Source organism: Chiloscyllium punctatum, chromosome 30 (assembly GCF_047496795.1).
Source record: "Chiloscyllium punctatum isolate Juve2018m chromosome 30, sChiPun1.3, whole genome shotgun sequence".
In the NCBI taxonomy this organism is placed as follows: Eukaryota; Metazoa; Chordata; class Chondrichthyes; order Orectolobiformes; family Hemiscylliidae; genus Chiloscyllium; species Chiloscyllium punctatum.
The window spans coordinates 32485453-32501905 of NC_092768.1; the positions used below are offsets into that span (position 1 = coordinate 32485453).

Below are 16453 nucleotides of genomic sequence, written 5' to 3' on the forward strand. Positions count from 1 at the left end.
CCTCTGGGACTGGTGGGACAGTGGGTTAGACACTGTCCTTTCCTCCCCCCTCCCTCTGGGACTGGTGGGACAGTGGGTTAGACACTGTCCTTTCCTCCCCCCTCCCTCTGGGACTGGTGGGACAGTGGGTTAGACACTGTCCTTTTCCCCCCCCTCCCTCTGGGACTGGTGGGACAGTGGGTTAGACACTGTCCTTTTCCCCCCCCCCCTCCCTCTGGGACTGGTGGGACAGTGGGTTAGACACTGTCCTTTCCTCCCCCCTCCCTCTGGGACTGGTGGGACAGTGGGTTAGACACTGTCCTTTCCTCCCCCCCTCCCTCTGGGACTGGTGGGACAGTGGGTTAGACACTGTCCTTTCCTCCCCCCTCCCTCTGGGACTGGTGGGACAGTGGGTTAGACACTGTCCTTTCCTCCCCTCCCCCTGGAACTGGGTGCAACAGTGGTTCAGACAAGGCCCTTTACCCTCCCTCTGGGACTGGGTGGGACTGTGGGTCAGAAAGTGCCCTTTCCCCCTCTCCCTCTGGGACTGGGTGGGACAGTGGGTCAGACACTATCCTATCCCCCCCTCCCTCTGGGACTGGGTGGGACAGTGGGTCAGACACTATCCTATCCCCCCCTCCCTCTGGGACTGGGTTTGGACAGGGGGGTCAGACACTGCCCTTTCCCCCTCTCCCTCTGGGACTGGGTGGGACTGTGGGTCAGAAAGTGCCCTTTCCCCCTCTCCCTCTGGGACTGGGTGGGACAGTGGGTCAGATGCTGGCCTCCCCCCAGGACTTGGTGGGATAGTGAGACAGACACTGCCCTTTCCCCCTCCCCCCCGGGAATGGGTGGGACAGTGGGTCAGACACTGCCCTTTCACCCTCCCCCCGGGACTGGGTGGAACAGTAACTTATGGGTTTGACTATCTAGCCACTTGCCATTGAGAGTTTTGGGGAAGACAGTGCCAATGTTTAATCTATAAATTCTTTTACCTTCCACCTCTGACCATGTCCCGTTGTGTCTGCAGGGAGCTGCGAAACCCAGTCGAATGTCCTAATACAGCAAGGCAGGCGAGCGTGGATGGAATGTGTGGTCTGGGACACTACCTGATGCAAGTGAAGTCCGACAGGGACAGAGTTCGGGCTGTGGGGTTGGCGGTGGATAGTGTTCCTCTATTGCATGTGTATTTACCTATGTGTTACTGTTCAGTCTGCATGTGTTTGTCCGTTACCTTTTATTCTCCTGCTCAGTGTTGTCCTGTCAGTCAATCTCAATGTAGAAGGGATTGAGACACAAATGGACAATCATATCGTCGGTCTTTTGTCACTGTGTCTCATTTTCCTGAATCGCGTACCTCTTTCGAAAGGTCCTATCTGTTTTAAATTGTGCATTTTCTTGTCTGTGTCGGTCGGTCGGTCTGTCTGAGCTGTGACGATGCCTGAACATTTCAGCACTTCCATAACTGGAATTAGTCTGCTTGGGTTCTGATAACAGTCGGGGTGGGGGGGGGAGGGAGCTGTTTTCACAGCCTGAGACACTACGTGCTGTCAACGATGTCGTGTTCCAGTGAAGCCTCTGAACGGGGAGGGCTCAGAAAAGAAAAATCATGTTTTAATGTTCTTTTTTTCCTTGTTGTTTACCAAGTGGCAGTGCCTTAGAGTGTTCGTGTCTCTGACCAGATTCCAATTTTAACAAACTTAACATCATTCATTTGGAGGCTTATCATCCTGTGTCAGGACATGTTAACACAATCCTGTGAAGTTCACCTCAGCTCTCTGAAACAATCACTTAGTCCAAAAAAAAAGATCAAAACAATCCATTCAAATAATTCTGACTAATGTTTTTTTTTGTAATATGTTGTGTATATATTATACAGAATTGCCCTGTTGCCTGATCCTCCTCCGTGGAGATATTTAGAAATACTCACTGTTACATTTAATATAGCTGTCCAGCTGCTGTGACAAAGTAAAATAAAACATCTCGTCTGCCTTGCTTCTGGTACTTATTTCCTGACAGCGGTGGGTGGGGATAAAAGGTGACTCTCTCCCTGTGTTCTGAATTTCTCCCCAGCTCTGCGGTCGCTGAGAGATGAGGATGTGGTCGTGCCCGTTTGAAATAAGGCACAGTTTGACTGAGCCTTTCCACATCCTGAAAGGGATTGAGGAGGTATACAGTTGAACCCGATTTTCCATGGCCGGGGGTTTGGAGAGAGGCAGGAGGGTGGGTTTTGATCACGCGGTTGGACGATGAAGGGAACTGCAAGAGGCTGATTAGCCCTTTGCGACTGACCTACTACTCAGTAAGATTTGACCATCTCCACTGACCTGCCTTTCACCCTCTCCTCGTCATCCCTTAATAACCCCTGCTCAATAAAAACCTGTCTGTTCCCATTTCGGAAGTAGGAATTGGCCCAGCATCAGCTGTCGTTTGTGGAAGAGTTCCAAAATTCCAACCACCTTTTGCCGATACTTGTTTTTCCCTAACTTCACCCCTGAAAGTGCCTTAGTCTCGTGCCCTGTGCTCCTAACCAGTAGACACAATTTTTGACTATCTAACCAACAACTTCACTTCATACCTTCAGATCTTGTAAATATGCTCTCATCTTCAACATTATAGTGACCGCAGTCGTACATGGTGCACTTATCATTTGCTTTAATCCTTGAGGAGTTGGGAGGTCACGTTGCGGTTGTACAGGACATTGGTTAGGCTGCTGTTGGAATATTGCATGCAATTCTGGTCTCCTTCCTATCGGAAAGATGTTGTGAAACTTTCAAGGGTTAAGAAAATATTTACAAGGATATTGCCAGGGTTGGAGGATTTGAGCTACAGGGAGAGGCTGAGCAGGGCTGGGGGCTGTTTTCCCTGGAGCATCAGCGGCTGAGGGGTGACCTCATAGAGGTTTACAAAATCATGTGGGGCTTGGAGAGGGTAATAGACCAAGTCTTTTCCCTGGGGTCGGGGAGTGCAGAACTAGAGGGCATAGGTTTAGGGTGAGAGGGGAAAGATGTAAAAGACACCTGAGGGGCAACTTTTTCACACAGAGGGTGGTACGTGTATGGAATGAGCTGCCAGAGGAAGTGATGGAGCCTGGTACAATTGCAACATTTAGAAGGCATCTGGATGGGTATATGGATAGGAAGGATTTGGAGAGATATGGGCTGGGTGCTGGCAGGTGGGACTAGATTGGATTGGGATATCTGGTCAGCATGGACGGGTTGGACTGAAGGGTCTGTTTTTGTTCTATACGTCTCTATGACACCTCTGTCATATTCCAGTCACCTTGTAATGAAGGATAGTGTCCATTGGTCCCCCTTGTGTTGATTTTGTTTTTGTACCTGTTCAGATTTAGTGGGCTGTAGGTGGGAGCCCCTAAATTTCCTTTGATTCTTCCACCGTTTGTACCTTTGCACCCATTCAGAAATTACCTCCTGCTGTCGATATTCGAATCCATTCGGCACGGTTCTGTAGTAGGGGCTGTGCAGCTTATGTTCTGTTCGATGTGTTGACTGGGGTCTTGAACCTTGGGAGGCATCACTAGCCAAGACTGGTTCTCAGGAGCTCTCCGGACAATTGGACATGTTCGTTCGTTCGTTCCCCCATTCGGATCGGGGTTGCGGTCCATAAGACCTTAAACAACAGAGCAGAGAGTGGAGCTCTTCAGTCCGTTAAGTCTGCTCCGTCATTCAATGAAATCGTGGTTGACCTGGTCATCCCGAAACCCATTTTCCTGCCTTTTCCCAGTAATCCTTGATTCCCTTGCTGATTAAAATTCTTTCTCAGCCTTGGGTAATGACCCAGCCTCGACAGCCTTCTGCAGGGAAGAATTCGACAGATTTGTCACTCTCTTAGAGGAGATATTGCTGCTCATCTCTGTCTTTAGTGGGCGGACAGCTATCCTGAGATTATGCCCCCTGGTCCTAGACTTTCCCACAAGTTGGGGGCGGGTGGGGGAGTGGGGAGGAGGGAATGACACTTCTACAGTTGTGCCAAGAAGTTATGTCCTGTAAGAATCTTGCATCTGGTCTGTTTGAGTAAGACGATCTTGAATTCATCTAAACTCCGGTGAGCACAGGCCCAACCGCCACACCCCCCCCCCCCCACCTCTTGAGTAAATCCCTTTCTGGTGAACTGTCTTTGCACTGCCCCGAATGCCTTAAATGCCAGGACCAAACTGTACACAGCATTCCAGCTGTGATCTAACTAGTAGAAAGTGAGGACTGTGGATGTTGGAGATCAGAGTTGAGAGTGTGGTGCTGGAAAAGCACAGTAGGTCAGGCAGCATCCGAGGAGCAGGAAAATCGACATTTCAGGCATAGGCCCTTTGGCAAAGTCTCCCCATTTTGATACTCCATTCCCTTTGAATACAATTCTAGGTGCCTCACCTAATACAGTACTTGTATGTTTGTTTTTTTGTGATTCACAGATGAGAGCACCCAAATCCCTCCCTTCTCTAGCTTTCCGCAGTCCTTCTCCATTTAAATAACATTCAGATCTTCTATTCTTACTACCAAAGTATGTAACCTAACATTTTTACCCCCCCCCCCTCGTTAAATTCCATCTGCCAAGTTTTTGTCCACTCACTGACCCTGTCTGTTTCCTCTGCAGACTCTTTGTGATCCCTCAGCACTTGGCTTCTCTCTGGTTTTTGTCTCCTGCAAAAACTTGGCTCTAGTACATTTTACTCGTAACGTCGATTCTCCTGCTCCTCGGATGCTGCCTGACCTGCTGTGCTTTTCCAGCACCACACTCTCGACTGATCTCCAGCATCTGCAGTCCTCACTGTCGCCTGTAGTACATTCACATTTGGACTATGGCATGCTCAGCCAGGACTTGGGTCGTATTTGCACTTTCACCTTTAGGGTGTCCCTGCCTGGTGTATTACGGCTGTGGGCTAGCTGGATTTCTGGGGTGTGAGGTGGTGAGGCACTCTTGAGTTCTGGGTTCCATGATAATCTGCACTCTGTAATACCTTTAAACTACCAGTAGAGGCCAGTGTTATGGCATAGTGAAATTGAGACACGCCAATGGAGGTAAAGACCATTGGATACTTTTCCATTTGTTCATTGAGAGAGGAAAGATTTCTCTTTCACAGCGACCTGAAATGACTTTAATTTTCACTTCTACTATCAAACCTGCACACCCAACCTTCTTTTTAACTTTCTTTTTCCCTCTTTCCCCCACTCACGGTGGCTCAGTGGTTAGCACTGCTGCCTCTCAGCGCCAGGGACTCGGGTTCGATTCCAGCCTCGTGTGGAGTTTGCATGTTCTCCCTGTGTCTGCGTGGGTTTCCTCCGGGTGCTTCAGTTTCCTCCCACAATCCAAAGATGTGCAAGTCAAGTGAATTGGCTGTGCTAAGTTGCCCAAAGTGTTAGGTGCGTTTATCAGGGATAAACATACGGTAGGGGAGTGGGTGCGGGTGGTTTGCTCTTCGGAGGATCAGTGTGGACTTGTTGGGCCGAATGGCCTGTTTTCATACTGTAGGGAATCTAATCCCCTTGCTCTTTCCCTGCGTTTTGTTTTCCAGTATTGCAAAAGGCCTTTCCCTTTTGCAAGTTAATGCTAATTATATAAGTTCTGCTACCACTCACCATAAAACTGGGTGCTCTTACCCCTTGACCTTTTCACCATTGGAACCGCTTTCTCCTCACTTATTAATTGCAAAAAGTTCTATCATTTTGACCCTCATTCATCTCAATGCATCTTCACTACATCAGTGCTTCACTAACTAAAGCCCTTTGTGATGTTATGTTGAGCAAATGCTAATTAAAGCTTCAGATTGCACTAAAGGAAGCTGCAAATGAATTTGGTTGAAAGGTCAATCAACAAATACTTCGATTGCCATTTTTCTTGGGTTCCTGAGTTGAACGGTTTGTTCTGGAAAAGGGCAGCAGGTCAGGCAGCATCCAAGGAGCAGGAGAATCGACGTTTCAGACATGAGCCCTTCTTCAGGCTGAAACGTCGATTCACCTGCTCCTTGGATGCTGCCTGACCTGCTGCGCTTTTCCAGCAACACATTTTCAGCTCTGATCTCCAGCATCTACAGTCCTCACATTCTCCTCCTTGCAGGGTTTGTTACCAATGGTTGGTTGGCAAGGAAGGTTGTCACGTACGTTAAAAATCACAAGTGAGCTCTTTACTATTCATTTCTTCAGTAGCATTTGAAGGAATCTTAAATTAGTTGCCAGGCATTACATTATTTGCTTGGGGGGGTGGAAAACAAAAGCCATGCTGCTGAAGTTTTGTATCTTTCACACGTCGGGACAGATGCTGTCCGATTACAAATGAATTTTACAAGTGACTTGGGAAGAATTGTCTTTGAGGCCAAGTCTGCATTGAACCGAATGTGGTGTCGGTGAGTCCCAGCCAATCTAGAGTCAGTGCAAACCGAGAGAAAACTCTCTCTCTGCTGGTTGGTGGCATACCCATAACAGAGCAGGTTGGTTCCAGTCTGTCATCTCTGACCCAGGGAACCTTTGCAGGAGCTCCTCAGGGCAAGCGTCCTGGGCTCAACCACCTTCAGCTATTCATCAGTGACATTTTTTGGACTTCCAACACCTATAATATGGAAAATTTCAAGACTTCACCAATTTATTTCCCTAGGTTCCCTCGTTTCCATCTCCTCCTCTATGTAAATGCTGACGTGGAATATTCATTTAGTATCTCACCTATCTCCTGTGGTTCCACACGCAGACAGCCTCATTGATCTTTAAGGGGTCCTATTCTCTCCCTAGTTACTCTTTTAATATACTTTTAGAATCTCTTTGGATTCTCTTTAACTTTATTTGCCATCACCATCTCTTATCCCCTTTTTTGCCTTAAGTGTACTACCCTCATACTCCCTCCCGGATCCACTCAATCCCAGCTGTGCATATCTGATAATGCCTTCCCTTTCTTGTCCACAGCCTTAATTTCTCCAGCTGTTCAGCATTCCCTAAACCGAACCACCTTGTCCTTCACACTAATAGGAACATACTGTCTCTGAACTCTCATTATACCTCATTGTTAAAAGCCTCCCACTTCACTTCCTAACCGTGCCTTTACCTGCAAATAGCCTTCCCAATTACTCCAATTTAGAACTTTAACTTTTAGCTCTGGTCTATCCTTTGTCGTAAGTTTTTTTTTTAAAAACTAATAGAATTATGATCACACCTCAGTCACTTGCCCTGCCTTATTTCCCAAGGGAAGGTCAAGTCCTGCTCCTGCCCTGGTAGGTACGTCCACATGTTGAATAAGGAAACTTTCTTGTACACACTTAAATTCCTCCCTCTCCAAGCCCTTAACACTAAGGCAATCCCAGTCTATGTTTGGAAAGCTACAGTTCCCTACCGTTATTACTCTATTATTCTCATAAATAGCTGGGATCTTATGTATTTGCCTCTCAATTTCCTGCTGTCTTTTAGTACAATCCCAACAAGGTGACCATTCCTTTCTTATTTCTCAGTTCCATCCAAATAACTTCCCTGGACAATCTCGCAGGAATATCCTCCCCAAGTCCAGCCATAATGTTAGCCCTAACCAAAAGTCCCTGCCTCCTTCTCTCTTGCCCCCCCCCCCCCCTTCTATCCTTCCTGTAGCATCTATATCCTGGAACATTAACCTGCCAGTCCTATCCATCCATTTGCCATGTTTCTGTAATTGCTGTGATATCCCAGTCCCATGTTCCTTAACATGCCCTGAGTTCATCTGCCTTCCCTGTTAGGCTTCTTGCATTGAATTAAATGCAGTTTAATTCATCAGCCCTAACTTGTTCCCTGCCAAACTCTTGGCTGCAGGAAGAAAGTGAGGGCTGCAGATGTTGGAGATCAGAGCTTAAAACGTGTGGCGTTGGAAAAGCGTAGCTGGTCAAGCAGCATCTGAGGAGCAGGAGAATCGACATTTCGAGCATAAGCTCTTCATCAGGAAAGCTTATCCTTTCCAAAGCGCCAAATCACCCTCACTAGTTTAAAGCCTATAGCAAACCTATCCAAAGGATATTGGTCCCCTTCCGATTCAGGTGGAACTCATCCCACTTCTATAGGTCATTTCTACCCCTGAAGAGATTCCAATGCTCCAAAAACATGAATCTTTAACCCCCCAAACCAGCTCCTAAGCCACGCTTTCATCTGCCCGATCCTGCTATTCCTCCTCTCACTAGCGCATGCCATTGGTAGTAATCCAGATTAGATTGGAAACAGATCCTTCAGCCCAACAAGTCCATACTGACCCTCCGAAGAGTAACCCACCCAGACCCATTCCCCTCTGATTAATGCACCTAACACTATGGGGCAATTTAGCATAGCCAATCCACCCTAACCTGCACATCTTTTGGATTGTGGGAGGAAACCCACACAGACACGGGGAGAATGTGCAAACTCTACACAGACAGTCACCCGAGGCTGGAATCGAACCTGGGCCCCTGGTCCTGTGAGGCAGCAGTGCTAACCACTGAGCCACCATGCAGTCCCAATGTTACTACGCTCGAGGGCCTGCTTTTTAATGTTCTGCCTGGTTCCATATATTCCCTCCGTGGAATCTTATCACTGTCCTTACCGACATGGTACCAATGTGCACAACAACCTCCTGCTGGTCCCTCTTTCCCCCTCCAGCATACTCTCCACCCACTGTGAGATATCCTTGACCCTGGAACTGGGGAGGCAAAACACTGTCCTGATGCCTCATTGTCCACCGGAGTCTGTTCCCCAGACCACAGGGTCCCCTATTACAATCGATGCTTGGAACCTGACATACCCCTCATTACAGTTCAGCCAGTCACGGTACCAGAAACCCCCACCCCCCCCAAAAGCGGCAGATTTGTTTGAGATGGGAATAGCCACAGGAGAGTTCTGCATTATCTGCCTACCTCTCCTACACTCCAGCATCTGCAGTCCTCACTTTCTCCAACCTTTCCTAGTAGTCAACCATCCTACCTGATTGTATCTGCACCTTGCTGAAATTACCTTCCATCGCACCCCCCTTGCTTTTGTAAACTCCTCATTGCCATGAGCTACCATTCCAACTGATCCATGCGATCTGATAGGATTCGCAACCAAACACATTTCCTGCAGGCGTAATCGTCAGTAGCATGGACATTCTCCCTGATCTCCCACAACCGACAGGAAGAGCACATCGGGACAAAACTGAGGACTGCAGATGCTGGAGATCGGAGTTGAGAATGTGGTGCTGGAAAATCACAGCAGCTCAGGCAGCATCCGAGGAGCAGGGGAGTCGATGTTTCGGGCTGGAGCCCTTCATCAGGAATGAGGCTTGTGAGCCGAGGGGGTGGAGAGATAAATGGGAGAGGAGGGGGGAGGTGGGGCTGAGCAGTGCAATAGGTGGATAGAAGTGGGGGGTAAAGGTGATAGGTCAAAGGGGAGGAAGCAATGGATAGGTGGGAAGGAGGATGGGCAGATGGGATGGGTGATGAGGGTGGTGCTGAGCTGGAAGGTTGGAACTGGGCTAGAGTGTGGGGGAGGGGAAATGAGGAAACTGGTGAAGTCCACATTGATGCCCAGGGGTTGAAGGGTTCCGAGGCGGAAGATGAGGCGTTCTTCCTCCAGGCATCAGTGGTTAAGGGCCTGCACCAATCAACTCTACCACCCCTTGGCCCAACATTTCAACTCCCCCTCCCACTCTGCCGAGGACAGGCAGGTCCTGGGCCTCCTCTGCCGCCACTCCCTCACCACCCAACGTCTCGGAACACTTCAACCCCAGGGTATCAATGTGGACTTCACCAGTTTCCTCATTTCCCCTCCCCTCCCCCACCTTACCTCAGTTCCAACCTTCTAGCTCAGCATCATCCTCATGACCTGTCCTTCCTGCCAATCTCCCTTCCCACGGATCTGCTCCGCCTTCCTCTCTGACCGATCACCTTCACCCCCCACCCCCATCCACCTATTGTACTCTTTGCTACCTTCTCCCCAGCCCCAACCTCCCCTCCCATTTATCTCTCCACCCTGGAGTATCCCTGCCTTCAGTTCTGATGAAGGGCTTTTACCCAAAACGTCGATTTTTTCTGCTCCTTGGAAGTTGAGCACAAGGTGGCGCCAATGCAGTCATCAATGTAGCGGAGGAAGAGGTGAGGAGTGGTGCCGGTGTAACTACAGAAGATGGACTGTTCTACGTAGCCAACAAAGAGACAGGCATAGCTGGGGCCCATACGGGTGCCCATGGCTACCCCTTTGGTCTGGAGGAAGGGGGAGGATGCGAAGGAGAAATTGTTAAGGGTGAGGACCAGTTCGGCCAAATGAATGAGAGTGTCAGTGGAAGGGGACTGTTGGGGACGTCGGGAGAGGAAGAAATGGAGGACTTGGAGGCCCTGGCCATGGCAGTTGGAGGTGTAGACGGATTGGATGTCCATAGTGAAGATGAGGCATTGGGAGCCGGGGAAACGGAAGTCTTGGAGGAGGCGGAGGGCGTGGGGGTGTCCTGAACGTATGTGGGGAATTCCTGGACCGGGGATTGGGGGATAGGGCAGTATTGAGGTAGGTGGAGATGAATTTGGTGGGGCTGGAGCAGGCTGAGATGGAGAGCCAAAGCCATTTCTGCCCCTTTAATAATGTACAATCCCAGTAACTCCCTAAAAACCAACAACACGCTTTGCTCAAAAACACGGTGCTAGCACAGACTTACTGCTCTGGGATAACAACACCAATCCTTAATATTAAAAGTCAATCAAGACATGGATCACTGTGTAAATGTAAGAAAATAAATGCCTTCACCTTACTCAAGCTTCTCGATTTTCAAAAAAAAAACAACAGAGTAAGATTTGGATGTTTTATACATCTTAAAAATCAAGCATTTAAAAGACATAAGAAGCAATTTTTTTATACAGAGGGTGGTTTGCGTGTGGAATGAACTTGCAAGTAAGTGATGGATGCGGGTACAGTTATAACACATTTGGAGAAGTGTATGAATAGGAAAGGTTTGGGGGGAATATGGGTCAGGAGCAGGCAGGTGGGACTAGTTTAGTTTGGGATTATGTTCTGGTTGGACCAAAGGGTCTGCTTCCGTGATGTATGATTCGATGATTTAGTTAATTAGGTTCAAAAACCAAAGGTCGTCGTCTTCTCCTGTAGTTTCAGGCAGTGATTTTTTTTTTCACCTTCTTTCTTTTATGTTAAGTTCCTCTCATAGCAAAGGATAGCATCCTATTAGTCTTCCAGATTCCGTACTGTGCCTGCATACTTACTTTTTGTGATGAATGCAGTACAGCACCTAAATTCCCCTTCACCTCTGAATCCTGCGGTCATTCCCCATTTCAGTAGTCGACAGTTTTTTTGAAAAATAAAATCGGTCCTTCCAAAGTGAAAAGCTCCACATTTTCCAGACTTGTGCCTACTCACTCAGCGTTTTATCCGTCTGCAATTTGCTTATATCCTCTTCACACCGTCTGGTTTTGTCTAATTTGTACATTTAGCCGGCGTGACTTCACTCCCCTCATTGAAGTCATCGATACCAATTGTCAAAAGAAAATTGAGGCCTGAGCACAGATCCGATCCCATCCTGCCTGTCAAACAAAGACTCATTGGTACCTACTATCTGTTTCCTGCCAGCCCAACAGATCTTCTAGCTATACTAATACACTACTCCCTACATGATGAGCTTTTCTTTCATGTAATAACCTTTGGTAACTCACCTTATCAAATGTCTTCTGAAATCCAAGTATAACATGACGACAGGCTATCTTTTATTCACAGCGCATTTCACTCCTTTAAAGAATCCAATCATTTGGTTAATAAACATGATTTCTCTTTGACAATTTGATTCACTACACATAAGATCAATAAACAGTTGGAGGTGCTGGATATTCCGATGGGCCCTGACGACATTCCAGGGATAGGATTGAAGACTTGAGCTTCAGAACTTGCCACTCCTCTAGCCAATCTATTCCTGTTCTTAATGCGGAAGTGCGGCAAATTGCCTGGGTATGTCCCGTAAACACAAAGTAGGAGGAGTCCAATCCGGCCAATTACTGACCTATCAGTCTACTCTCGATCGTCAGTGAAGTGATGGAAGGTGCCATCAACGGTGCTATCAAGCAGCACGTGCTCAGCGTCGCCCCTCCGCCACCGACACTAGCAGCAGTGTGTACTATCTACAAGATGCACTGCAGAAATTCACCAAACATCCTCAAGACAGCACCTTCCAAACCCATCCACTTCCACATAGAAAGACAGGGATAGCAGATACATGGGAACACCAGCCCCAGCCAGTTCCCCTCCAAGCCACTCACCACCCTGATTTGGAAGTATATCAGCTGTTCCTCCACTGTCACTGGGTCAAAACTCTGGAATTCCCTCCCTCAGGGCATTGTGGGTCAACCCACAGCAGGTGGACTGCAGCAGTTCAAGATGGCAGCTCACCACAATCTTGTCAATGGGGCAACTAGGGACAGGTAATAAATGCTGGGCCCAGCAGTGATGCCCATGTCCTATGAATGAATATAATAAAATGTCTTCACATTGACAAAGATGAGTAATATCTATTCTGAAATGATCGTTGGCATTCCCAGGGATGAACATGTGAATCAGCTGTATGCCAAATACATCCAGCTCTGCAGCCCTTGCAAATGGCCTATATTTTAAAATCATTGTCCCCTTTTTGATAGTTTGACCCATATTTCTCGGACAGCTGTAGGAGACACAGATCTTTATCTTGTTGGATAGGCTTCCAGATATGGTGAAAGTGGCAGAAATGACAAACCCCAAATACCATCTCCAGACACGTGCAGCTGATGGATACAGTTTGGGAGAAGATTTGTAGCTCGGGTGCTCGTTGTTGTGGTTCTGTTCGCCCGAGCTGGGAATTTGTGTTGCAAACATTTCGTCTCCTGTCTAGGTGACATCCTCAGTGCTTGGGAGCCTCCTGTGAAGTGCTTCTGTGATGTTTCCTCCAGCATTTATAGTGGTTTGAATCTGCCACTTCCGGTTGTCAGTTCCAGCTGTCCGTTGCAGTGGTCGGTATATTGGGTCCAGGTCGATGTGCTTATTGATTGAATCTGTGGATGAGTGCCATGGGCATGGCACAAATTCCCAGCTCGGCAAACACAACCACAACGCTATTTAAATCTTTGACAGTCTCCGGCCAGATTTGATCTTGAAGTCCCACCAGTGTGACCCCCCCAGAGTGTGTGATTAGACCTGCTCAGGCCAAGTCTGAACTCTGTACCTTTGACCTTCTCTTGGGAAATAAGGCAGGGCAATTTGCAGATGACACCAAAATTGGAGGTATTGTGGAATCATGAAGGCAAAGAGGGGATATGAGATAGCCGAGGCAGATAAGGTTAAGGATAATCCAAAGAGATTCTACAAGCACATTAAGAGCAAAAGAGCAGCTGGAGAGAGAGAGTTGGGCCAGTTAAAGAGCAATTAGGTCATCTCTGTGTTGAACCACAGGAAATGGGAGAGATATTAAGCAAATATTTTGCATCAGTTTTTACTGTGGAGAAAGAAATGCAGACTAGCGAGCTCAGGGAAATAAATACGGATGCTTTGAAAATAGTTCACGTTACAGAAGAGGAAATGCTGGAAGTCTAAGAAAACATAAAGGTGGATAAATCCCTACGACCTGATCTATTGCATCCCAGGATCTTGCGGAAAGTTAGTGAGGAAATTGCGGGGGCCCTTACTATTTGTCTCATCTACAACTACAGGTAAGGTACCAGAACTGGAGAGTGGCTAGTGCTGTGCCTTTATTTACAAACGGATATAAGGAGTAGCCTGGGAACGACAGACCTGTGAGTCCGACTTCAGTGGTGGGTAAGTTGTTGTCTGAAAGATAGTATTTATATGCATTTGGAGAGGCAAGGAATGGTTGGGGATAGTCGGCATGGGTTTGTGAGTGGGAAATCATATCTCACAAATTATATTAGGTTTTTGAGAAAGTGACCAAGAAGATTGATAAGGGCAGAAGGATAGACGTTGTTTATTTGGACTTTAGAAAAGTCTTTGTCAAGGTTCTGCTTGGTAGAGTAATTTGTAGAGTTACATCACATGTGATTCAGGGTGAACGTGCCAATTGGATCCAAAATTGGCTTAATAGCGGGAGGGTTGTGGTGGTGGACGGTTGTTTTTTGGACTGGAGGCCTGTTACCAGTGGTGTTCCACAGGGATCAGTGCTGGGTCCACTGCTTTTTGTCACTTATATAAATGATTTAGCTAAGTATGTAGGAAGCAGGGTTAGTAAGTTCACAGATGACACCAAACTTGGTGGCATCATGGACAGTGAAGAAGGTTATCTAAAATTATAAAGAGATGTTGATCAATTGAGTCAATGGGTTGAGCAGTGGCAGATGGAGTTGACTAGATGACTGGATTCCTTACAGTGTGGAAACAGGCCCTTCGGCCCAACCTGTCCACACCGACCCCTCTGAAAAGTAACCCACCCAGACCTAATTCCCTCTGACTAATGCAACTAACAATATGGGTAATTTAGCATGGCCAATTCACCTGACCTTGACATCTTTGGACTGTGGGAGGAAACTGGAGCACCCAGAGCAAACCCATGCAGACACGGGGAGAATGTGCAAACTTCACACAGACAGTCGCCCGAGGCTGGAATCGAACCAGGGACCCTGGTGCTGTGAGGCAGCAGTAGCTAACCACTGACTCACCATACTGCCCTTAAGATGAAAGAGATGGTTGTTGACTTCAGGAGGGCACAGAGCGACTACTCTCCGCTGGACATTAACAACTCCCCAGTGGAGATAGTGAAGAGCACCAAATTTCTCAGCGTACACCTGGCAGAGAATCTCACCTGGACCCTCAACACCAGCTTCATATTCAAGAAAGCGCAGCAGCATCGCTACCTTCTGTGTAGGTTGAGGAAAGCCCACCTCCCAACCTCACCACATTCTACAGAGAGTTCATTGAGAGTACCCTGAGCAGCTGCATCACTGCCTGGTTCAGGAATTGCACCGTCTTGGATCTTCAGACCCTACAACAGACAGTGAGGACAACTGAGAAGATCACCGGGGTCTCTCTCCCCTCCATTACAGAGATTTACACCACACGCTGCATCCAAAAGGCTGAGAGCCCACACACCCCTCACTCAAACCCGTCTTCCTCCCGCTATCTGGCAGAAGATATTGGTGCATACAGTCTCTCATGGCCAGAGAGACACAGTTTCTTCCGCCAAGCCACCAGGCTCCTTATTTTGTGGGGTGAATTTGTACTTGCAGAGTTACATTGTACTTTGCTCAAAAACTGCATGCGTTCATGTAGAACTCTGAGCTCAAAAACTGCATGAATTTATGTAAAACTCCGTTATCTCATTTTTTAGATTAGAATTAATCTAAACATCAGGTCATAGACAGAGAACACAGGGGGCTAACATCTTCAACATATTGTCTAGCTATCACCATTGTTAACAGCTAACCCGAGAATGCAACTTTAAAAAAAGGTTTTGTGATTTACACATGAAAGAAGTGAAACTATCACTGTATTCTAACAGATGAAAGGCTGAACAGACAATCAGTTTTTCAATGTATAATTCCAGTTACATCACACTGCAAATTTTTGCTATAAATTCTGTGTTACGATTGAGCCCTCCACTATCACCTGATGAGGGAGCATCGCTCCGAAAGCTAGTGTGCTTCCAATTAAACCTGTTGGACTATAACCTGGTGTTGTGTGATTTTTAACTTTGTACACCCCAGTCCAACACCAGTATCTCCAAATCAGGCTCCTTAACACAGTATAGTCGGACCGTTTCCCACCTGGAATTCTTTCATATTGCTGCTAGAAAAATGTCTATTATTCATCATTCTTCTGTTACACTGTAATTTGCATGTTTTGTATGTCTTATGCACTTTATGCCGTGTACGAGTGTGTAGTTTGTGCTGTCCACGTAGCACCCTTGGTCCTGGAGGAACACTGTCTCATTTTTACTGTATCAGTTGTATATGGCAGAAATGACAAATAAAAGTCACTCTACTCTGTCTCTCTACTCTAGAATTGCAGGTAACATTAGCAATGTTACCCAGATTAGTAATACAGAGGCCTGAACTAATCCTCCAGAGATACAAACTCAAACTTCACCATGATTGGTATAAATTTATATTCAATTAATTCATAAATCTGAAATAACAAAAGCATCAGGACATGATTTTCATGAAACTACTTGAAGAATTGCCATTTTATGCATTAATGCTCTTCAAAGAATCCCAATAGTGTGGAAGCAAGCCAATTGATCCGTCAAGTCCACACTGACCCTCTGATAAGCATCCCACTCAGATCCACCTCTTCCTGGTAACCCTGCATCTCCCACAACTAATCCACCCAGCCTACACATCTTTGGACTGTGGGAGGAAGCCGGAGCTCCCAGAGGAAACCCATGCAAACACAGGGAGAATGAGCAAACTCCATGCAGACACAGTCACCAGAGGCTGAAATTGATTCCGGGTCCCTGGGGCTGGGAGACAGCAGTGCTAACCACTGAGACACCCTGCCTTAGGGGAAGGAAATCCACTGTCATGACCTGATTGGGCCTGAGGTGA

General features: G+C 47.3%; 1 protein-coding gene across 2 annotated transcripts in view; it reads left to right on the forward strand.

The window, feature by feature from the left end:
- LOC140455397 (flotillin-1-like) overlaps positions 1-1971 on the forward strand; it is a 43852-nt gene extending 41881 nt beyond the window's left edge. For both annotated transcript variants that reach the window (XM_072550205.1, XM_072550204.1), the window contains exon 13: positions 1007-1971. In XM_072550205.1, coding sequence (XP_072406306.1) covers positions 1007-1036 — 30 coding nt within the window. In that variant the 3' untranslated portion in view covers positions 1037-1971. The remainder of the gene's footprint in view (positions 1-1006) is intronic.
- Positions 1972-16453: the final 14482 nt, after the last annotated feature.